The 24,280-nt window shown below is 46.0% G+C and overlaps 2 protein-coding genes and 1 pseudogene across 5 annotated transcripts in view; 1 reads left to right on the forward strand and 2 right to left on the reverse strand.

Moving 5' to 3' along the window:
• Positions 1-11,332: 11,332 nt before the first annotated feature.
• On the reverse strand, positions 11,333-20,828 carry RPUSD4 (RNA pseudouridine synthase D4). The gene is made up of 7 exons (XM_023208592.1): positions 20,594-20,828; positions 20,025-20,190; positions 18,643-18,844; positions 14,902-14,995; positions 14,682-14,826; positions 13,441-13,538; positions 11,333-12,868 (listed from the first exon to the last, which is right to left on the reverse strand). The coding sequence occupies exons 1-7, from the start codon at positions 20,780-20,782 to the stop codon at positions 12,629-12,631; spliced, it is 1,134 nt and encodes a 377-aa protein (XP_023064360.1). The 5' UTR covers positions 20,783-20,828; the 3' UTR covers positions 11,333-12,628.
• The window catches only part of FAM118B (family with sequence similarity 118 member B), a 51,932-nt gene continuing 48,209 nt past the window's right edge, over positions 20,558-24,280 (forward strand). For 3 of the 4 annotated variants that reach the window (XM_023208595.2, XM_023208593.2, XM_023208597.2), the window contains exon 1: positions 20,558-20,974. The gene's annotated coding sequence lies outside the window, so the exon portion shown is untranslated. The remainder of the gene's footprint in view (positions 20,975-24,280) is intronic. The other variant, XM_023208594.1, reaches the window with a different exon arrangement.
• LOC113223124 lies at positions 23,171-23,289 on the reverse strand (annotated as a pseudogene).

Below are 24,280 nucleotides of genomic sequence, written 5' to 3' on the forward strand. Positions count from 1 at the left end.
ATTCAGTGAGCTCACATGGCACAGCCCCAGCACCGTGCCTGGCTCACTGCAAGTGTCCGGTATCAGCCAGCCTCTGCTGCTGTGACCACCTTCCCCAGCAGCGGCTGGTGTGTGCTACGGGCTGACTATGTCTCCCAAATTCCTACATTGAAGACTCAACCCCAGAACCTCAGAATGTGACGGCCCTTGGAGATAAGCCTTTAAGGGGGTGACTCAGTTGAAATGGGGCCTGGATATGTGCCTTCACCCACTCTGACCAGTGTCCATGCAAGAAGAGGTGATCAGGTCACAGGCCTACACCGAGAAGCTGTGTGAGGGCACACGAAGAAGGTGGCCATCAGCAACAGAGAGGCCTCCAGAGAAACCAAGCCTGCCAACACCTGGATCTTGGACTTCCAGCCTTCAGAACCATGAGCAAACGAATATCTGTTGTTTAAGCCACTCAGGCTGTGATACTTCGTTCTGGCAGCCCGAGCAAACTAACACAGCATGACCAGGCCTGTCCCTCCCAGCCCAGGCACCCTGCAGGAGGCCAGGCCCCAGAAACGACGGGAAGGCCCAGGGCAGGACAGTCAAAGGCCCGATGTCCAGGTCCCTTCTGGGAGGCTTCACTTCCGAGTACAGGCTGGATTCCTAAACTGGATCCAAATACTGAGTTTCTATACTGCCCTTCTCTGAGATGCTGAATTTGTAGGTTCCAGTAAAGGATTAGGGATGTTATGTCTTCTCCTAAATAAGTAATCTCGGCATAACCAGCCTCAGGGTCCTGAAACTAGAAAGGATCTCAGAGATTGTCTTATCTAAGGACTGAGATCATCAACTTTGTCTCATCTGCCCATTTTACAGGTGAGGACAATGAGGTCTGGAAAGACGGTGACACAGCTAGCTAGTGGCAGAATTAAAAAAGAACCCAGTTGCCTTGTCTTTCCATTAGGAGACCTGCCTTCCTGCTCCAAGTGCACATCCGCTCATCCCTGCTTGGGATCTGGGAGGGCTGGAGAGAGGAGAATCGGGACTTCTCTTTCGGTCTCTTGGCACCTGGTTCACTGGAGACACAGGTTAACGGTGGGGCTCCCGCCGGGCGCGGTGGCTCAAGCCTGTAATCCCAGCACTTTGGGAGGCCGAGACGGGCGGATCATGAGGTCAGGAATCGAGACCATCCTGGCTAACACGGTGAAACCCCGTCTCTACTAAAAATACAAAACTAGCCGGGCGAGGTGGCGGGCGCCTGTAGTCCCAGCTACTCGGGAGGCTGAGGCAGGAGAATGGCGTAAACCCGGGAGGCGGAGCTTGCAGTGAGCTGAGATCCGGCCACTGCACTCCAGTCCCGGCGACAGAGCGAGACTCCGCCTCAAAAAAAAAAAAAAAAAAGAGTGGGGCTCCCCAGTTAGACGGACAGGTCAAAACCTAGTTCCGCTGTATACAGATGCGACCTCGGGAAATCAATGGACCACTCTGGGCTTCATGTTCGTCGTCTGTAAAATGGAAATAAAATCGAGGAAGAATAGTATACCCCTCACAAGGCTATGACTGGGAGCTTTTCAATGTAACAGGCTCCACACAGGCAACAAAGGTCGAATACAGAAATGACCATGAGTGTTGGGTTTCGGGGTTCCGTGTGGGAGTAGGGAAAGAAGGAGCGAGCCTCAGCTGTGATCACAGGCCCTCTATGCCTCCTGCTTTCTTTCTCTTGTGGAATTTTCTTTCCTAGACTGGAGAAGTAGGGTGACAAGGGAAATCTGGCTTATAACTCCAGAAAATAAACTCAAAGATACTTCTGGAAAATTCTGTAACTTTAGACAGGAAAAAGGCCAGACTCCCCGGCAGGGCCAGGACGGGCTGGCAGCCTTTCAGGCATGGCCTGAAGGAGGCCCTGGTGTGAGACAGAGGCTCAGAGGGCCGCACAGAGCCCAGGGCACAGTGGCTTGCTCCCTCCCTGTCCTTCTGTTGCCTTCCGTCTCCCACCCTCTCTTCTCCGTCTTCTTTCCCACAAAGGTGGCACCTTCAGTGGCCGGTGAGTCTGTGGCAGCTGTGGGTGAGACCAGTCTTGGCAGCCGTCTGTTAGCAATGGAGTTGGAGCATCCCAGTGTCCCACAGGGGGTGACGCCCACAGCCTGAGGCTCCTCCCAGCACAGGGAGATCCTGATTCCAAGGGGGGGTTCTCGCCGGACCCTCAGAGCGGGCACTGCATGCATGAAGCGAGGACCACATGCCCCTTCAAGCCAACTGCAGAGGAAGTGGCTGGATGGGTCTGGCTACCACAAGCTCCCTGGGACACAGGCTGGAGGTCTGGGATGAGGGGCCCAGGCTGTCCACCTGCACGGCAGAGAGGCCCGAGAGGACAAGAACGGGCCCCAGAGAACAGAGAGATGAAAGGGGTGATGAGGACAAGCTGGCGTCTTTCTGGAAGCCGGGATGAGAGAGGAGACAGTACCAGCCACTCTCCCCGTGGGCCTCCCCCCTGCTTGATCCCTGACCTCGCTGAGCACATCAAAGCGGGATCCCCCTCTCCCAGGCTGGCTCCCTGAATGGCCCAGGTCATCACTGACTCCTTGAAGCTGCTGACGGACAGATGGTAATCGGTCCCAGCCTGCTGAAAGAGGACGCGGCTCCAGGTCAGAGCTGGGCCTTGGTGGGCTCCCTGCATGGGAGGCTGTCTTGGCTGCCCCCTTCTCGGTCCCCCTCATGGCTCCCTGGGACAGTCTGGTTAGCTTGCCTTGGGGAAAGAGAGGGCTTGGGTAGCTCTGACGCTGGGGTTCAGAGGCCCACAGGCGCCGCAGGTGAGATGTGCAGAGACCTCAGGGGTCTGAGGACCCCTCAGTCCATGTCAGACAGGCCGTGGGAGCGGCGGAGGATCTTGCAGGGAGGGCAGAGGTGAGGCCTGCCCTGGGGAAGTTCATTACCCAAGAACAGCAGAGGATGAACGGAACAGCCGGGCCGGCACTCACACACTTACGTGTCAAAAACACGTCACTGTAGCAGAGGCGCCCAAGCTGCCACTCTTACTTTCCCTCCACTATTTAGTAAATAATGCAGGGAAATCATCCATTTGCCCGATTTTACTTAGTCAAAATTGTACATAACTATCAATCAGTGTATCTGATCAACAGAGATAGCAACTTTTTACTACATTAAACCAAAATTAAATCAGCAAAGAGCTAAGAATGCTTGACGTTTAGCTAGAATGAACTCACGTGGTAGGTAAATGCCTGTTTCTATTAGGCTTTTGGGTAGTTGAGGACAGCTTGACTATATTTTCTACATTTTTATAATGAACATGTAACAAACACTCTTATCACTGAGCGTGTAGGAATCAAATTCTATTTGAACTTCACTCAAAAAGCCCAAACCATGACCTCCTACTACTCCATCCCCCATGAGAGAACAGAAAATCCAGTGTCAAGCTAGCTAAAAAAGTAGGGGGCCGAGATTTACAACGCTGGAGTAGCCACGGTGAGGGTTATCGGGGGTTAGAGAAAGACAGTAAGGCTCCTGTGCAGGATGCTTCACACTTGATTAAATCCTGTTCCCACTTTTTGGAGTAGCTTAACCTGGAGAGGGATAAAAGCTGGAGTACTGCTGCCATCTGGTGGCAACATCAGAAAATGCATTTTACTTCATTCATATTAATACAATAAAACAACTACATTTTACCCTATGAAATTGTCTATATTTGACCCAGTGTAACCATAAAAAATGACAACTTACAAAAAAATTCCACTTGGGAAAGAACAGCCTTCAACAAATGGTGCTGGGATGGCTGGCTAACCAGTCAAAATTGGACACCATCCTTACACCACACACAGAAATGATTTAGGATTACAGACCTAAATCTAGAAAACTCTTAGGAAAAAACCCAGAAGGAAATCGCCAAGACTTTGTATTAGGTGATGGTTTCTTAGATACGACACCAAAAGCACAAGCAACAAAAGGAAAAATAAATTGGATGACATCAAAATTGAAAACTTTCCTATTACAAATGATATAATCAAGAACGTGAAAAGACAACACAAATGGAAAAAATATTTGCAGATAATACCTCTAATAAGACAGTGGTATCCAGGCCGGGCGCGGTGGCTCATGCCTGTAATCTCAGCACTTTGGGAGGCCAAAACAGGTGGATCACTTGAGGTCAGGAGTTCGAGACCAGCCTGGCCAACATGGCGAAACTCCCATCTCTACTAAAAGTACAAAAATTGGCTGAACATGGTGGTGCATGCCTGTAAACCCAGCTACTGGGGAGGCTGGGGCAGGAGAATCGCTTGAACCCAGGAGGCAGTGGTTGCAGTGAGCCGAGATCACGCTGTTGCACTCTAGCCCAGGCAACAAGAGTGAAACTCTGTCTCAAACAAACAAACAAACAGACAAAACCAAAAAAAAAAAAAAGTGGAATCCAGGATACATAAAGAACTCCTACAAATTAATAATAAAAGCAAATAACTGAATTTTAAAATGGGCAAAAGATTTACATAGATATTTCTTTAAGTTGTATAGTCAATAAACATATGAAAAGATGCTCAGTATCATTAGCCACTAGTGAAATGCAAATCAAAACCACAGTGAGAAACGACTTCACATCCACTAGGATGGCTATATAATCAGAAAGACAGGTAACAACAAGTGCTGGTGAGAAACTGGACCCCTCGTCCACTGCTGCTGGGAATGTAAAATGGTGCAACCCCTTTGGAAAACAGTCTGGCAGCTCTAGAAACAGAGTTGCCATATGACCCAGCAATTCCACTCCTAGGTAGGTACCCAAGAGAAGTTAAAACACATATCCACATAAAAGCTTATACATGAATGTTCAAAGCAGCATGATTCACAATTGTCAAAAAGTGGAAACAGCCAACAACTGATGAATGGATAAACAAAATTTGGTATATCAATATAATGAAATATTACTCAGCAATATAAAGAAGTAAAATATTGGCCGGGTGCTGTGGCTCACACCTGTAATCCCAGCACTTTGGGAGGCCGAGGTGGGTAGATCACTTGAGGCCAGGAATTCAAGACCAGCCTGGTCAACATGGTAAAACCCTGTCTATACTAAAAACACAAAAATTACCCGGGCGTGATGGCACATGCCTGTAATCCCAGCTACTTCTGAAGCTGAGACACGAGAATCACTTGAACCCAGGAGGCGGAGGTTGCAGTAAACCAAGATTGCACCACTGCACTCCCAGCCTGGACCACAGAGCGAGACTGTCTAAAAACCAAAACAACCAAAAAAAGAAGTGAAATAGTGACATATGTTACAACGTGAAGGAACCTTGGACATATGACACTGAAAGAAGCCAGTGGTAAAGGAGCACATATTGTATCATTCTGTTTATACAAAACATCTAAAATAGGCAAATCTATAGGGAAATAATCTTTCTATTTCCGGAAAACAGATTAGCAGTTGTCTACGGCTGGGAGTGGGAACGGGGAGTGAGAGCTTAGTGCAAGCCACTGCCACATGTTGCACAGAAGTCCGTGTCGGCCTCCTCGCTGGTCTCCACACTCCTATGTTTCCCGACAAAGTACTCTGCAGCCCTCTGCTGAAGATCTTATGGAGTGAGCTGGGAGTAGGCAAACAGCCCAATAGGTGTGGAGGGTGGTTAGTCCTCGAGAAGTTGTATGAACAATGTGTGGCTTTGGGGTGCACAGATACATCTAGGAGGTAGGGGCATGTGTGTGGACAGACTGATGGTGGTGAGAAGGCAGGGGCCAGCTGAGCTTTTAGGGTATATCTGACTGAGTACAGGTCACCATGGCCGTGTCCTCACAGCATGTGAAAATACCTGGGAAAGGCTGGGCACGTTAGCTCACGCCTGTAATCCCAGCACTTTGGGAGGCCAAGGCAGGCGGATCACCTGAGGTCAGGAGTTTGAGACTAGCCTGGCCAACATGGTGAAATGCCGTCTCTACTAAAAATACAAAAAATTAGCCAGGTGTGGTGGCAGGCACATGTAATCCCAGCTACTCGGGAGGCTGAAGCAGGAGAATTGCTTGAACCTGGGGCGGGCAGAGGTTGCAGTGAGCCGAGATCCCACCATTGCACTCCAGCCTGGGGACAAGAGCGAGACTTCATCTCAAAAAAAAGAAAAAAAGAAAATACCTGGGAAAGAAGAACTTCACTCATCTGTATAATCAAAATCCCTTTCCCCCTGCGAAGGTGGCAGCAGACGGCAGTGTGCCACAGCAGGTGCCGGAAGGGGAGTGAACACAAGTATCTGAAGGCTTCTTGCCTGAAAGGACCCTAAGGCCACAGCCAACAGGGGCATCTATGCAGCCAGCCACCAAGGCTGGTCACTCGCTGGGGGACAGCAAGGTCAAGGGATCCCCAAGGGGAGGACATCCAGAGATGACTAAGGGAGTGGGGGATGGAGAGGAAAACTCAGAGTTCTCTAATAATTTGCCTTGCTTTTGTCCTTGTTTCCTGGGAGAGAGAACCTAAATCCTCAGAATTTCCCAAGTGATGGTAACATCTTTGTTATTCATGATGGCCCCTAATAGTTTATGCTAATGTGAGGACTCACATGGGGCCTTAGATTCAGGACAGGGGCTGGCCATGCAAAAAGACCGACCATGTGATTAGAGGGTTGGCACTTTCAGCCCAGCAGAACTGAGTTCAACAATGTAGCCAATAGTTCAACCATGACAACATCATGAAACCCCAATAAAAACTCTGGACATCAAGGCTTGGGTGACATTCCTAGTTGGTGATGCACATCCATGTGTTGGGAGGGTGACATGGTAGGCAGAGGACATGGTAGCTTCATGTTGGAGACTCTCCCAGACCTTGCCCGTGCATCTCTTCTTTTAGCTGGTCCTGATTTGTATCATTTTATTGCTACAGTAAAACCACAATAGTAAGCATAGCTAGCCCTTTGCAGAGTTCTGGGAGTCCTTCTAGTGAATGATCAAACCTGAGGGGTTTGTGAACAGTCTTGAATTTGTAGCTAGTTGGTCAGAAGTACAGGTGGCTGGGAAACCTCAGAGCTTGCAGCTGGTGTCTGAAGTGAGGCAAGTCCTGTGGAATGTGCCATAACTTGTGACATCTGGCCTAACACTGGGCAGCTAGTGTTCAAATTACATTGCCCTGAGCCAGCAGACTTTGCACCCCACTGGGAGAAAGCTGTCTGCATCCCTATGGCATGCTTTGCACAAGCACTAGCAGGAGGCCATGTTTTTGTATATCCTACCAGGCACTCTGGCTAAAAGCAGTCCAGAGAGCCAAGGACAGCAGACTTAGAAAACATGGTGGGAGGCTGCTCCATTTGCCTGTCCTGGTTAAAACAGGTACTCCCTCCCACAGTGCTCCAGCCCCAGGAACCTGGGGATGGTCTCAACAGTCTGTTCTGAGTTTGGTTTCTGGTGGGAACTAGCAGGTTGTCTATGATCCTATTTCTAACCCACTATACCTTTCCACCTTCCAGACCTGTCCCATCACAGCTGAAGGGTGGGGACGGTGACATTGGTGCTCAGGAGGGATTAAAGAGGGAAGTGCATTTTAAAAGAAGGGTTTTAGAGGGAACTGGCAAAGAATTAGTGGCTAATTGGATTTGGAGGCTGGTGCAAGGGAGGAGTCAAGGGTGAGTCCCAGGTCTCTGGTGATGCCATCTAAACTAAGGCAGGTAAGAGAACAGGAGGAACAGGCCTGGAGAGGGAGCTCCCAAGGGGAGATGACCACAGGCAGATGGATGTAAGATGAGGAGCTCAAGGGGGGGATCAAGGTCAGAGACAGACTTGCGGGTCATCAGCACACAGGCAGAGGATTCCCAAGCTGGCCCAGCTCTCCCTCTGGGAGAGGGAAAGGATGCCAAGATGGAGCTCTGGGGGGCACCATGATGGGGCCCTTCAAGGACCCTGGAAGGAGGTCAGATAAGGAGATGCAGGAGGAGTTCATGGAATCAAAGTGAGTGAAGAGCTCAGAGTGGGCGATTTGGTTATCAAATGCAAAGACGTGTGATACGAGGATTGAGAAAGTGCTCTGTGGGCTTAGGTTAGGTGTGCCTAGCATGGAAAAAAAGTGACTACCCAAGAGCTGCCTCCTGGAGTAGTAGAGCCAGAGCTGCCACCAGAAGGGGCACTGGGAGAGCCGGCCTCCCCCCTCTCCTGAGCACAAGCACCTCCCGGAGCTCACAGCAAACACAATTCCCACGTGGGCAAGGAGCTGCTACTTTTCATGGCAAGCCTTTAATTCTTGATTTTTCATTTTGATTTTTTCTTATTCTCTTCTCAACCAGAGTCATTTGAGCAGAATAGTTCTTGATTTTTTAAATCACATGCATATTGAACAAGCCCATTTTCTTATACTAATTACTGTATACGACTTAATACTAAATCATATATTTTAGCTGGCTCTAATCAGTATTTCAAAATAGATGAAGCTCATTTTAGGCACATTCCAACCTCCTTTGCTGTGTAACCCATTTCTCAGGTCACACTAACATGTGGCAAAATGCCTCTTACATTATTGTCAGTGATTAAAGGTAGCCACTGGGCCGGGCAAGGTGGCTCATGCCTGTAATCCCAGCACTTTGGGAGGCCAAGGCAGGTGGATCACTTGAGGTTGGGAGTTTGAGACCAGCCTGACCAACATGGAGAAATCCCGTCTCTACTAAAAATACAAAATTTAGCCGGGCGTGCTGGCACATGCCTGTAGTCCCAGCTACTCGGGAGGCTGAGGCAGGAGAATCGCTTGGGAGGTGGAGGTTGTGGTGAGTGGAGATTGTGCCACTGCACTCCAGCCTGGGCAACAAGAGTGAAACCCCGTCTCAAAAAAAAGAAAAAAGATAGCCGTTGTACCTAGCAAGACCTGCGCTCGGGCAGTCCAGATCCCACTAAGAATCCGAGAAATGGTAATCCTTTCTTTAGGCCTAAGAAAACACAGGAAAGGAAGAATTGCATCATCCTTCACCCTCGCCTGCCCAACCACAGCAGCAGTGCGGGATGCCACATGGCTTCTGCAAGCCGCTCCCCATCTTCCCGGCCGACACCTGCAGCCCTGGTCTGTGTCCAGACTGCGGCATGCGGGCTGCTGCCTGGTCCCTTTGTGGTGTCTCCCTGGGTACCTGGGATTTCATCAAACACCCACAAGACCAGGGGTCTCTTCATCTGTCTCCCTGAATTAAAGTCAAAGATCAACATTTCTTAAGGGTCACATTCCCATCCCTTTATCTGGAGAAGCATTGTTTACTAGAAATATAAGCAGCCACACTAGAGCCTGCAGGCTGAATGTGGCCTGCCATCTGTTTTTGCATGACCTGTGAGTTAAGAATGGGCTTTACCTTGTGAAATAGTTGGAGGAAAATATCAAAATAATAATTAGTGTTAGGGACTGAATTGTGTACACTTCCCTTCCCCGCTCAAAATTCATATATTGAAGCCCTAACTCCTAATGGATCTGCATTTGGCAAGGTTTAGAAACCAGCGGGTGCCCCACCCCTACCCAACTCCCATTTCAGAGAGTTGGGTCCCACCTCTGTGGCCAGTGTCCTGGGCTAAATGGCCCGACCTGATGAGCAGATTCCCACACCTTGTCCTCCCTGCACGTCCGGGGCAGCGCCTGTTCCCAGACCCCACCCTGGGACCCCCAATGTGGGATTTGACTCCAGATAAATCTGCCACACTTTTTTTTTTTTTTAATGTATTGATACACTGTCTCTCTCTCTCTGACACCCAGGCTGAAGAGCAGTGGCACCAGCATGGCTCACTGCAGCCTCGACCTCCTGGGCTCAAGTGATTCTCCTGTCTCAGCCTCCCCAGTAGCTGGGACTACAGGTGTGCCATCATGCCTGGCTAATTTTTGCACTTTTTTTGTAGAGACAACAGTTTCACCAAGTTGTCTAGGCTGATCTCAGAACTCCTGGGCTCAAGCAATTCTCCCGCCTTGGCCTCCCAAAGTGCTGGGATTACAGGCATGAGCCACCGTGCCCAGCCTACCATACTTCTTTATACAGGTCCCTCTCAAGCTCAGACGGTAACTAATTACAAGCAGATGACATGACCTAATATTTGAAGTTTCTCATGGTGTGTTTAAATGTTCTATTAATTTTTAAAAGGCCATTCCATATTTACAAATAAGTTATTTCAAACACAAACACATTGAAAAAAATCATACTTTTATGGCTGATGAATCAACATACAAGAGCATTTCAGTTGACTCTGCCTACCTACAAGCACATTCCCTGCACCCTTAAAGTTGCAGATCAACCAGGTTGTCTGAGGTTGTTGTCCTGGTCCTTAAGCACCCCCATGAGTCAGTCGACACTAAAGAAGACAGTCCTTTTGTGGGGCATGGAACCGCTGCCATCGGCTTCAGAGAGGTCTGGGAAGGGGCAGCAGGGCAGACATCTGCCCCAGTCTCCAATGCGGTGACCCCGTATCCCAGGGAAGCTTAGGAATTCTCAAAAAGTCAACTGTCACTAGCTTGGTAGCTCCCAGTTCAGCAACCAACACAAAACCCAGCAATAAAGCGCTAAAAACTCACGAAGAACGACAAAGCAGCATTTGTGACAAAGCCGGGCAGAAACAATGACACAGCTGGTTCTCCGGCCAGCTCCAACGTGCCCACTTGGGGAACGACAGTCCTGCCTCACACTTACTTGTCAGTAAACCACACAGCTAACCGAATTTTCCCAGCTAATGTGCTCCCTGAGATGAGTGAATGTCCCCAGATACCTGCGGCCTAGTAAATACTCAGTTTGCCAAATTAAAGTCTAGATTGACATCCTAGAGGAGACCGTATTTATATATGAGAATAGAAATCGTCGGCCACTTCTCCAAATGTATCCTGACTAGCTCCTTCTTTTCTCCATTTTCCAATTCTAACTTTTATTTCTATCATGTGTTCTTCTAAGATTGTTCTCCTGTTTTTGAGACAGGGTCTCACTCTGTCACGAGGCTGGAGTACAGTGGCACAATCATGGCTCACTACAGTCTCAACCTCCTGGGCTCAGGTGATCCTCCTGGTTCAGCCTCCTGAGTAGCTGGGACCACAGGTGTGCATGTGCCAACACACCCAGCTAATTTTTGTGTTTTTTGTAGCAAAAGGGTTTCACCATGTTGCCCAGGCTGGTCTCGAACTCCTGGGCTGAGGTGATCTGCCCGCCTCGGCCTCTCCGGCCTCTCAGAGTGCTGGGATTATAGGTGTGAGTCACAGTGCCCAGCCTGTTCTCCATTCTTGTGGGTATTCCTGTTCATCTGTTTCCCTGAATTAATGTCAATTATCAGTATTTCCTAAGTGTCACATTCTTGTTCCTTTTTCTTGACTAGCATGGTTTACTAGAAATAGAAACAACAGCAAAAATATTTAGGTCTTATATAAACAAATATAGTCATCTCGTCTGTGCTTTCAAAGTTAAATTAATTATGCACAGTAATGGGTACCATGGAGTCAGGGAAGGGGCTAGACAGTGGCATCATCTATACACAGGGAACACATAAAGACTGTCCCGGGGTGTACCTCCCTAACTGTGCTGTCACTCCAACTTTCTTTGTTATAAAGAAAAAGTAGTGTGAGGTGTATTCATTTGCAAGAAACAAGGTGGGAGCTAGATGGACCAACTGAGCAGGGAGGCCAAGGTCATTTCCATCTATCCCTAGTGATATTCAGTATAGCCCTCTCCTTCCTGAGACCCAAGAACAGAAGATATGCTTCCACAATAGAGTTTTTTTTTTTTTTAATGGCAGCACTCTCCTAACTACACATTCACGGACCAACCAAAGCCATCTCCAAGACTAGAAAGGATACATACTACACGCAGCTAAAATGCCAACCACTGATCCAGAATTTTCAAGATGGCACCTTTCTCCAAACTTCTATACCATTCATTCAACATAGACTGCAAACTGCTAGCCTGTAGAGCAAATTCAACCTGCAAGTATCATTTGCTTCGCTGCCTAAGCGTCTTTAAAAATTCGATTTAGTTGGCAATACCCTAGGAGGTTTCACACAAATATCTAGGTTTCCAGCTTCTCTGAAGAAATAAATGAGAAAATCCATTCCCACATGGCAACAACCAGCTGGAGCTAACAACTGTTAGACAGCATGCTGCTCCCCGCTACTGCCTTACATCCAGCCAGCTTCATGTATCCATGTTATCTGCCTGCCATTCACATCTGCTGTCCTTGCTCAGCAAATGTCCCACCTCAACCTCACACTCAATACCCTTGTACAGGTTCCATAATCAGAGTGCAGGGGGCCACCCACACTATAGCTGGGCAATCCCTGGATGCCATGATATTTGTTAACCATTATGTTATTTCCAATCACGGGAACCTTCCTAAGAGCTCAAGAGCTTCAATGATGGATAAAAACAGTTCCCGATCCTGGATTCTGTCCTTTAGTTTTCCTTTTCCAGTCACTGCCCCAGTCTGCCCGGCCCTGGGCTCTGTTCCACATTGGCAATGAGAGCCCACGGCAGGGAGACTTCCAGCAGGCTTTTCCACAGTGTAGCCAAACTATCAGTAAACAGACTTTGTTCTCCATTAAAAGCCCTGGAGCAGCTGAGTTGCTTCACCTTATCCCACTTGGCTCTCATGGAGTCTGTTCCAAGTGAGAAGTTAGCAGAGTCCTGTAAACAAAGAACAGTTCAGGGGCCAACCTGTGCTCCCAGGTACCAGGATGCTCCCACGGTCTTCACTGTGCTCCCAGACACTTGGCTTCATTGTTCTCATTTTGATTCTGATTTGGCATTTCTAAACCCAGGCGGCGCAGGGAACGAACAAAGAAGTGAGGAAGTTTGCAGACCAAGTTGAGATCCTCCTTCCTGGACCCCAGGGCAGGCAGGATCAGCTGCTGGGCATGCAGGTGAAGGGGGATGTAGCGGGCCTTCGACTGTTCCAGCCCCAGCTTCTTCAGGGTGCCCATGGACAGCTTCTATACAAAGAAAAGACAGACCCTTGAGACCAAGGCCAACAGTCGACCCTTGACAAACATGCAGTCAGGGGACTTCCACTTACAGGGAACCAACACTAACCCCCTGAAAGACACAGTCATGGAGAGCCTGCTTCAGGGGCATGTCTAAGAAGGGCTCTGAACCCAGGTGAGGGAAAAATGACCACACCAAAGACATTCTTTTTGGCCAGTGCTTTTTGGCCTACCAAGAAAATGGGCTGTGGTATAAGGATGAAAAGGCTTTCCCTGCGGTTCTTTAGCAGCAGCACGAAAACCTGCTCCCAGTCTTCAGAAACACCCCTCCCCTTGTCCACAGCCTCCCAACAAAATCAGACTAAACAAATGTAACAGTAAGCTTTTCACTAATAGATCCTGCAGTTCCACAAGGACAGTAACTAACTGCTTCCAAATTTCTCTAAAAGCAAGATAACGAGCTTGGTACCATGTCTGAAGACAATGAATAGGCTTTGCTGTAACTCATTTCAGAGATTTGAGAAAAGGAACGCCTAAGTTCTCTCCAGTATCTATTGCATATTGGGTCAAATTAGTATTACCTGGGGGGCCAACCTATTCCAGTCTGAGTACTTGTGATCACCAAGTATTGGACAATCCAATCCAAAAGACAAGTGAACTCGAAGCTGATGTTTTATTCCTTAAAAGAGAGAGAGAAAGAGAAAGAAAGAAAACTTGTGAGGAGCTGCAGAAACAATACCAGTATTGGCATCTGCTTCAAATCATATTAAATCAAAGTGCAGTAAACTGGCCAAGTCCTAACTATAATAAACTATAAAGAATAATATAGCAAGCTATAAGCTATGTAGCACCAGCTAGCTTAGGAAGTAAATGTTGTAAATACCCTAAGTACCCCTGTCCACCACAATTCCCTCTTTCCACCATAGATAACCATTATTATGAACTTGCCATCTACCATTACCCTAACTTTTCAGTAATTTTACTACATAATGGTAAGCAGTATTGATTTGTACATTATTTGAATTGTAGTAAAATATACATAAAATTTCCTGGTTTAACCACTGGCATTATACTAAATGCCAAGTCAGTGGCATTGGGTGTATTCACACTGTTTTTGTGACTGCCACCACCACAATCTCTAGAACTTTCTCATCTTCCCAAACTGAAACTCTGGACCCATTAAACAACAATTCCCCATTCATCTCCCCTCCTTTACCTTAACCTAAGATTTTGGCAACCACCATCTACTTTCTGTCTCTATACATCTGACTCTTCTAGGTACCTCACATGAGTGGAATCACATGGTATTGGCCCTTTTGTGCCCGGCTTATTTCACTTAGCATAATGTTTTCAAGGTGCATCCATGTTGTAGCATGTGTCAGAATGTCCCTTCAATTCTTTGAAAGCTGAAAATAACATCCTATTTTCTGTATATGCTACATTTTGTTTCTCCATTCATCCCCCAATGGTCACTGGGACTATCTTCACCTTTTAGTACTGTGAATAACACTGCTATGAATATGTGTGCAAATATTTGATGATTTTGGGTATATACCCAGAAGTGGAACTGCTGGACCTTATGATAATTCTATGTTTAATCATTTTGAGGAACCACTGTGCACAGTTTTAATAGAGGCATTCAAACTGTCCGTATTCTTTTGCTAGTCACAACCATCCCTATGGGAGTCTCTGGTCCCTATCAGCACCAGAAGCACATTCTCACACAAGTCAGCCATAGCACTAGCTGCTCCGAACGAGGCCCCGGACAAAACCTGGTGGCACAGGGTTGTGTGATCCCACTGCGGAAGAGTGACACTCTCACCAGTGATGGGCTGGAGCTCCACGAGGGCGGAGGAGAGAGTGCCGCTGAGCACCTGGTACCGAGTTACAGCAACTTGTGCACTCCGGCCATGCCGCACTTTCACCATTTTCCCATTGTCCATGCGGTAGCTCGGGGACAATGTCATCTGAAGCCAAAGAAATCAAGATATGATTCTCAAGGAAGAGCAGCAACCCCTGCCTCAGGGAGGCTGCCTGCCCACCTTGTGGTGCTGCTGCTGGCCTTGCGCCTCCTTCTCCACAATGGGGATGTCCACGACTCCTGCTGAGGGCATGGGGACACGCACAGTGATGGCCCTGGGGGTGACACAGATCACTGCTTTAGCCAACCAAGCCAGAGAAGACCTCCTAGATTTGGCCACTTAGAGGATTTCACGCTGGACCTTCTGCACTCACACGTGATTTCTTATGATTGAAGGGTCATGCAAGATTCTCTTGGTGTAATGCTTAGCCTGAGAGCTGATAGATTTCACAAGCTTATCTTTTTTACTACTAAAGTCATACATGATAACTGTAGAATATTTGGGGTAAAAAAAGAAAAAAATTATATTAATAACATGGTCTTCCCAGCCTTTAAAAATGGGTATGTACAGTTAAAATTATGATAATATAATTTTGTATTTTTTTCTTTTTCAAATAATAAAAGATTGTAGATTCTGACTGCAGGCTAAATGAATAAATGAATAAATAATTGGATGAATGAACCTAAGAAAAAATTCAGAGAACTGTTCCTGGCTCATTTGCCACATAGGTAAAACAGGAGGGAACTGTACCCAAAGAAGTCACAGGGGCCAGGTACAGTGCCTCACACATGTAATCCCAATACTTTGGGAGGCCAAGGTGGGTGGATCACTTGAGGTCAGGAGTTCAAGACCAGCCTGGCCAACATGCTGAAATCCAATCTCTACTAAAAATACAAAAAAAAAAAAAAAAAATCAGCAAGGCCTGGTGGCACACACCTGTAATCCCAGCTATCCAGGAGGCTGAGGCACAAGAATCGCTTGAATCCAGGAGGTGGAGGTTGCAGTGAGCCGAGATCATGCCACTGCACTCCAGCCTGGGCGACAGAGCAAGACTCCGTCTCAAAAAAAAAAAACAAGAAGTCCTAGGAACCACAACCACAACTCAATAACTCATTCCAAATCACTTCTGTTGGTGCTCTTCCTCTCATGACCTCACAGACAGGTAGAAGACTGTTTAATCTGTCTGTATATTTATGCCTCTTTCAGGTTAATGATGCGAGATTCTCTCTGGGTACCTGGTGGTCTGTTGTATAACCACTAACCAAGGGGTCAAAATCCCATTCAGACACACTGTTTCACAACGAAGACACTCCATTTCAGTTCGAGCTACTATCTGGTACATTTTATCGTATTTTATAGATTTTATAGATCTTCTGCGACAAGATTGCCCTTCCTAATGATACGACACTACAACTCAAGAATGTTCAATCAGCAAGACCCAATTGATTGATTTCAATTCCTCCATGAACCTGATACCGAGAATGGTTACCAATTTTGAACCTTAATGGACATTTTTCACAAATAACATGTATTTTACAGTCTTAACATTTTGATACCTTGAATAGATAAGTCTCTATTTTTTATTTTTTAACTTTTCCTATGAACTAGGTACTGTGTTAAGTATTTCACATGACTCAGTCTTATTTAACCATCTCATATATCCTATTATTTCCATTTGTCATATGAAGAAAACAAAGCTTATGGAAGTGTAATAACTTGCCCAAGGCCCCACAGCTGCTAAATGACACAGTTGAGAGTTGAACACAGATCTTTTTGAGGTCTTAAGCTAGTATCCTAAATTCCTCCATTCTCCATAATCTTATTACAGCTGTTCTTAAATTTGATTGTATATCAAATTTGAAAATACAGATGCCAATCCCCACAACCATCGGACTTATGAATGAGAACCTCGTGGGTAAGTCTCAATCATGCAGAATTTTAAAGGGCTTCTCAGATCACAAAGTATCTGCAAAATCTGTAATCTAAAAAGGACTAACATTCAAAATATAAAATGAATACTTACAAATCAAATAGAAAATAATAAACAACCTAGGACAGACACATTGGCTCACGCCTGTGAGCTGTAAGTGCTGTAATCCCAGCACTTTGGTGGGCGGATCACTTTAGGTCGGGGGTTCAAGACCAGCCTGGCCAACATGCTGAAACCCCATCACTACTAAAAATACAAAAATTAGCTGGGCATGGTGGAGTGTACCTGTAATTCCAGCTACCTGGGAGGCTGAAACATGAGAACTGCTTGAACCAGGGAGGAGGTTGCAGTGAGCCGAGATTGTGCCATTGCCCTCCAGCCTAGGCAACGAGCAAGACTCCATCTCAAAGAAAAAAAAAAAAGTCCAGGCATGGTCTTAAAATACATAAATAAATAAAAATAATAAACGACCCAATAGAAAAATAAGTAAAAGAAATAAACAGTCTGTTTCCAAAAACGGAAACTCAAATAGCCAACAAACATGTAAAAAACATTGAAATTGATAGCCAACATCACTGTTATACAAGGAAATAGAAAATGTCTTTTTTTTTTTTTAACTTATCACAGTGGCAAACCCTTTAAAAATGCTTTGGCTGATAAGGGGAGATGGGTACTCACCACTGCTGGTGGGAATGTAAACTGATAAAACCTTGGTGGAGAGCAATGTGAGTACTATTAAAATGTAAATATACACACCATTCAGCCCAGCGATTCCATTTTTAGAAATTTACCCTAAAAATACATTCGCATATCCTTTGCAATAGGCTCTAAAAAATGAGAAATTACCTAAATATTCATCAGTGGTATTTCACAGAGCAATTAAAAAGGAGACAGCTCTAACTGTCCAACACAAACTGCTCTAAGATATATGATCCAAGTGAAACCTGCAGGATACGAAACTGTGTGTAAAACACAGTACCATACAGTGATACGCTTACATATGCTCGATAACTCTGGAAGTTTACACAAGATACCAGTCACAGCGATTGCCCCTGGGGAAGGGAACTGCACACATGGGGAACAGAGGGTTTCTTGTTCGCTCATGTGTCTTTTTTCTATGAAAAACACTGAGGTAAACCTCTATGTGCTAACACAGAATGATCCCCAAGACATACAGTTGGGCAGGGAAAAAACTACAATGTAAATTATACAATGTGATATATATAGATATATATATCTATGTACATACGTACCTACACACACATACTGTATACACTAGACAGGTATGTAAATGCATTGAGTAAGAACTAGAGGAATAAAAACCAAACTGATTACATGGGTTGTTACCTCAAGGGAAAAGACTAGAATGGCAGAGTGGGTGGATTCTCCAGGAGTTTTTCACATTATCTTTGTTATCTGACTATTTTTATCACAGGAATAAAATCATGTATTACTTATATAATTAATTTTTATTTCTTTAGAGACAGGGTCTCACTCTGTCATCCAGGATGGAGTGCAGTGGTGTGATCATAGCTCACTGTAATTTCAAACTCCTAGGCCCAAGTGATCCTCCCACCTTGGCCTCCCAAGTAGCTGGGACTACAGCTATATGCCACTATACCGGGCTACCTTTTTACTTTTTACAGAGAAAAGGTGTCGCTATGTTGCCCAGGCTGTTCTCCAACTCTTGGCCTAAAGTGATCCTCCCACTTCTGCCTCTCAAAGTGCTGTGATTACAGGCATGCGCCACTATGTACAGCCTATGCTTGTATAATTAATTTTTGATAATTTTGATGTATACCAGAATTAAGAACCACTGTTCTATCAGACTTAATATTCTAAGCACCAAAGCTGTTTCACATACTTTTTATAATCTCGCAGGTCCTAGTGCAGTGCCTTCTATTAATTGGAGTTTCTGCTTTTAATGGATAAATAGGTGAAAGAAATGCCTCCACTTATACCACCTCTACTGCCATCAGCAGGCCTCATACCAGTACTTCTTCACCACCTGACGGGTTCTAAACAACTCTTGGACTTGATGTGCCACGTCCTTGTCCCAGGCCAACACCATTACGCCTGTGGTTTCCTTGTCCAGCCGGTGGCACAGATGCAAGGGCTCTGCCTTGTGGCCATGAAGCATCTTTGCCAGGATAGGTAGTACATCACTGATGCAGAGCTGGACCCCAGGGCCACCTAAGAAGGAAAAAGCCAAAGATTTGAGTGGCCAGGAAAAGATCTCACCAAAGAACTCTTCTTGGGAGAAAAGCCCTTAAAGGATAAACTGTCAGTATTTTCTAGAGCATCACTACTGAAGTGTGGTCCAGAGACTAGCAACAATGGCATGTCTAGGGAGCTTATTAGAAACGAATCTCAGGCTCCCAACCTAGGCTACTCAGTAGAATCTGCATTTTACAAGCTGTCCAAATGATTCAGAAGCATAATAAAGTTTGAGAAGCACCATTCTAGAGCATGTGGCTTTCCTCTCAGACATGCTTTGCAAAACCATGAGGCCTTCGAGAAGCATTAAATAAGAGTGATTAGGAGGATAGGCTTTGGGGTTAGACATTCCTGGGGTTCTAGTCTATTCTTCTTACTAGCTATTTTTCTGACCTTGGACACGTTACTTCTCTTTCCAACTTTGCTTTCTCATTATAAAATGTAAATATCTGGAAAACAACTTCATTGGGGAATGGGAAGGCAAAAAACTGTTGTGAAAATAAAGAGAGAAAAAAATTATACAAACACTTGGCAATGTCTGATTTAGTTCCTTGTCTTTATGAATAACTATCTCCACATCTCCCAGAAAAGCATTACCTTCTTCTAGCTAAAATGGGCCTTTTCCCTCTGCAAAATTCTTTTGCAAATGCATTTTTTAAATCAATCTTTCCTGATTCACCTCAGCTGTCCCTGACAACTACATGCAACATTTGTTGAAAGACATTTGAGCGTCCACTAAATTCCAGTCACTCTGGGGTTGTATGTTACATATACTCCCACATACAGACACACACACACACACACACACACACACACACCCTTTTTTCTTATGTATCATTTTTTCATTCCCAGTTTTGATGGAAGATAACCTTTAGTCTAGAACCACACAGCCTTCATATATCTCTACAGCGATCCCTGTGGTCTGCACACAGCGTATTCCACGAATTGCTGCTTACTGTCAGATGTTTAGAAGGGGAGGACTGTCTTATTTATTTATTTCTGTGTCCTCGGTGGTTCCTTATATTGGTCAGTAGTCTACAAAGGTTTAATTAATTTGAATGCAAGGCTTTAGAGTACACCACAAGTAACGTCTCAGTTTTCCTCGGTTGTAGCAGAAAGCAGCCGCAGGTCCCTCCCATTCCCGCGTGGTCCTTACCATGCACAGGGAGACCGTAGGGCTTATTGATGACCACAAGGTTATTGTCCTGGTGGAGAATTCCTCGGGTCAGTGCCTTAGCAAGCACGTTGGGGTGGACTCGCTGCAGCTGCCGTGTGAACCGCACTATTTCTTGCACTCTCCGCTGAACAGGGTTTGTGGACACCTAGGGAGAAAGAAGGAGCTGTGGGGAATGCCTGGTGCGGAAGCGGTGGAGAAGACCTTACACAAAGCTCTGGGTGAGAATCTGAATGGGAATGACTATCTTTGCATCAGACCCGCGCCTTCCTCGAGTAATCTGAGAGCAGGGGTACCAGGGGTACCAGTTTGTCTAACCTGCGTACCCACGCAGTGGGTAAGACCGAGCCTGACAGTAGCCAAAGACCCAGCTCACGGGGAAACACCGTAACCCTTACTGACCCCTCCCCTCCACCTTCTCCCCATTCTCCCACCTGGCGTCCGAGCTATTGACTCACACGCTTTCAGTCAGAGGACCCTCCTAACTACTCCCCGTCCGGGAAACCAATGAGCGCACTGTCTCTTGGGAGTTGTGTTCCCTTCGGACTCACCGGCTTCTTGTTTGTGTCTTGTTCCCGTTTCTGGGCTCGGAGCCTCTCCGCTAATCTCTGGGCATTTACGGACGTAGAGGCAGCGGCAGCGGAACAAAATGGCTTTGAGACGGGACTGAAGAGACTCCCCAAACCCTGGCCGTTTCCCCGGATCCAGAGGCCCAACGCCCTCCACCTGGGCGCCGCCATCTTGCCAGGAAGGGAGGGGCGAGCCAAGACCACGTGGAGAAGGGCGGCCACAGTGAGGCGGGAGTGGGTGGACCCTGCAGGTCACGTGGTGCGGGGTGGGGCCTGGGCGAGTCACGGGGGGAAGATGCGCGCTCAGTGCGGCTGCGCCGGCCGGTAGCTGCAGCTGGAGCGGTGGCGTTTGGAGGAGACTCGGTGAGTGTGTAGGGAAGCAGGGCTGGGGCTGGGAAATGCCGGTGCCTCAACGCTTTAACGTTTTCCGCGTCCTCGGGATTTCCGTTCAAGAAGAACACTGGTCCGAGAAACGCTTCTCCTTTTGGTACACAATCCCACTGAAAAACTCCTCCCCGCCCCCTCGCCCCCTTAGAGGCGATGTCCCATAAACACTCGCCCCAGAGCCCTCCTAGGGACCTACGCCGTCCCTCTTAGCCACCGAATCTCTGGTGATCCGCCAGTCCCCTGCGGGACTCGTCGGGTACCCTCTTGATTGGATGCCCGGATCTCTGTAGCCTCTCCACCCGTCATCTTCCGACTCCCATCCTCTTTGTTTCACGTTGTAACCTGTCCCCCTCTCCTAAGGATGACGGCCCCTTCCCTTATCCAGGGCCCCGAGCCCCTACTTCCTACTTAGGAAGCACTGTGAGTGTTTTTTCTGTCCTTCCTCAAGAATTCATTGCTTGGGCTCTCCTCCCTACCTTCGCTACTCCTAAAGAAAAAGCTGGAAGTAGGGAGCACAGACCTTCACTTTTCCTGTTTCCTTTGTTTTTCCTCTCCTCCACAGTTTGCAACCGCACCAAACCCCCTCTCACGAGATGCGATGTTGGAATTCCCTTGCCCGAACTGCAAGTGACTCCCTCTGATTTCACTCAGGGGTGGCTGGGAAGATAAACATCTGCTTGGGATGGTAGTGTTAAAAGTAACTTAGGATGTACCTGCCATTTGTTAAGAGGAAAACTTATGCTGAGTTCAGAAAGAATGTCCTGAAAACTAATGAATCTGTGACGATAGAAGGAACAATTTTTTAAGACTGCTTGGAATGAAGGCTGCCTGAGGAGTTATTAGAGAATAGGTAGTTGAATTAGGTTTGGGTTCTACACCTCCTAAAGGGTTTGGCAGAAGGGAGCTGTACCAACAAGAAACAAAGTTGTTCAGGTGGAGCTACTCATAGAAGACTCAAGTTGAAGAGTTTGAACTAGAGGTGACAAGTTGAAGAGTTTGAACTAGAGGTAGTGGGGAGTCTTTGAAGCATCTTGAGTAGGGCAGAGAGATTCCTTGAAAGTGAAATTCTGGAAATGAATCTGGCAGTTGAATGCAGGACAGATGGGAAAGGAAAGGGTTTGATAGTTGGAAAACTAGTTACAACCTAGGTGGTCAGTGATGAGGTCTGGTCTTTTCCCCTACACTGTAACTGTCCTTTGAGTTTGAATTGCTTATGAGTTACGCAGGTAAAGACGTACTCTTGGCAGCTGCTGTTGATCTGTGAGTCCCTGGAAGACTTTTTTTTTTTAAAAATCCTCTCACCTGGCACATAGTAAACTCACAATATCTATTAGATGGCTGAAGTGCATCATAAATGTATGCTAGGTGTGTCTGAACATTTTGAATTGTCTTATTTCTGTCACCGGCCTGAAGAATGAACGTAGAGGCAGATGTATTTGTAAAGTTGGAAAGAAGCAAGCCTTGTGTACGTTTCTGTTATAAGGCAGGTGTAAATGCCGATTCAGATATAAATTCGAAGAATTCCAAGGGAGATTGAGAAACAACATCCATTTCTCCTGTTCCCCCCACCGCCCTGCACATTTACCAGTAGGACAGAGATCTATAAAAGTTGAGAAATTCCACCCTCAAAGAATTATTACCTTCCATGCTCCAAACCTAGGTTCTCATTTCACTAAACAGATGAACGTCATGTATTACTTAGATGCTTGAAGCTCCCTTTTCCAATTACCCTGAAATTTTGACGTCGAGAATTAAATTCATATCATTACATTAATTAAAAACTTGTTTTGGGTACAGGACTTTTATAGTTTTGTGTCCGGGATGGGAGAACCTGTTTCTACCCTAACTTTATGGCATTCGGGAAACTACACCTGTTCTTGCAGAATTGGCCTTCTCTGGCAGGAAACAAAACCAAGAACCAACTCAAATGTCATTGCTAGTGACACAGAGCTTATGCTCTAGGGTTTCAGGTTAAGTCAAAGCACACAGTGACGAAGAATAAAAGTATTTGTTCCTTATTTCTGGAGAAGGAACTTTTAGGTTTGTCTTGTTGAAACTTTGTAGAGAAGTTTGATATGACAGTACAGCTTTAGCCAGTATGGGTACGTAAGTTACGACATCCTTGATGTTTCTCCCGTGAGTCTAGGCACTTGGTGATTTAAAGTAGAGTTGTTCTCAGTATAAAGAATTTATGCAAATATCATGTCTTTTTTTTTTTTTCAATTTTCAAAGAGCAATAATCGCCCCTCAGATAAACCTCATTGGCTGCGATACTGCCGCTGCCAAACGCTCTTTTGTTTCTGGTTTTTGTTTTTGTTTTTTATAATCTCTATCTTGCCTCCTCCCTCTTCCTCATTCAGCTGGTCCCTTTTTAGGCAGTTCACTTTTCCATTTCTGCGTCAATGTCACAGTCCATTTGTTGGGAACTCCTCTTGTCTAAACTATTTTCTTAAAACAAGGAAGGAAATTCTATTAGTGATTTCTTCATTCTTGCAGAGTACAGCTCTATTCAAACATGACTTATTTACATTGATTTTGATATATCATAATATGTGCCCCCAAAATAACTATATGAAGAACTTGATAGTTTCTTTTTAAAGATAGTTCCTAGTCTATTTGGGAACAAAAAGGCTGCATTAGTATTTCACAAGTATAAAGAAGGACTGACTAATAAAGGAACTTGCGTTTATCATAAATTTAAGGTTAATCAGTGGCATGAAGTTTAAGTTACACCTCCTCAAACTGTGATTTGCTAGTTGTAGATTAACCAGCGATTCCATTTCCTTGAAAAGCAGGAAGTACTTGGACATTGTTTTATGGTTTTATAGAGATTAAAAGACGCAATTAGCAGGAACTCTTGGGAGGTGCCCTGGAAAGTGCAGTCACTGGGAGCCAGGAGATGTGGGACTAGTCCCAGTTCAGCCGCTGCGAACTTGAACAAATAATTTGGGCTTCAGTTTTTTTGTCATTTAAAAGATCTTTGCAACTCTGTTTCTAGTCTATGAAGATTTTCCACTGATACATAAGTACTTCTCTTTCAGCCTGAATCAGTGGGATTTATTTCAGGTTTATCTTGAATACATTTAGCATTGATACTAAGAAACCGATTTCTGCTCTTGTCCCCAGAATTTAACTTTTCGCCACTGAGCTAATGTTTATATTTGGAGGTTACTTCATTGAATGGTGTTGGAATATACTTTAAGATTTCTGGCCGGGTGCGGTGGCTCACGCCTGTAATCCTAGCACTTTGGGAGGCTGAGGTGGGCGGATCACGAGGTCAGG

Source organism: Piliocolobus tephrosceles, chromosome 13 (assembly GCF_002776525.5).
Source record: "Piliocolobus tephrosceles isolate RC106 chromosome 13, ASM277652v3, whole genome shotgun sequence".
In the NCBI taxonomy this organism is placed as follows: domain Eukaryota; kingdom Metazoa; phylum Chordata; class Mammalia; order Primates; family Cercopithecidae; genus Piliocolobus; species Piliocolobus tephrosceles.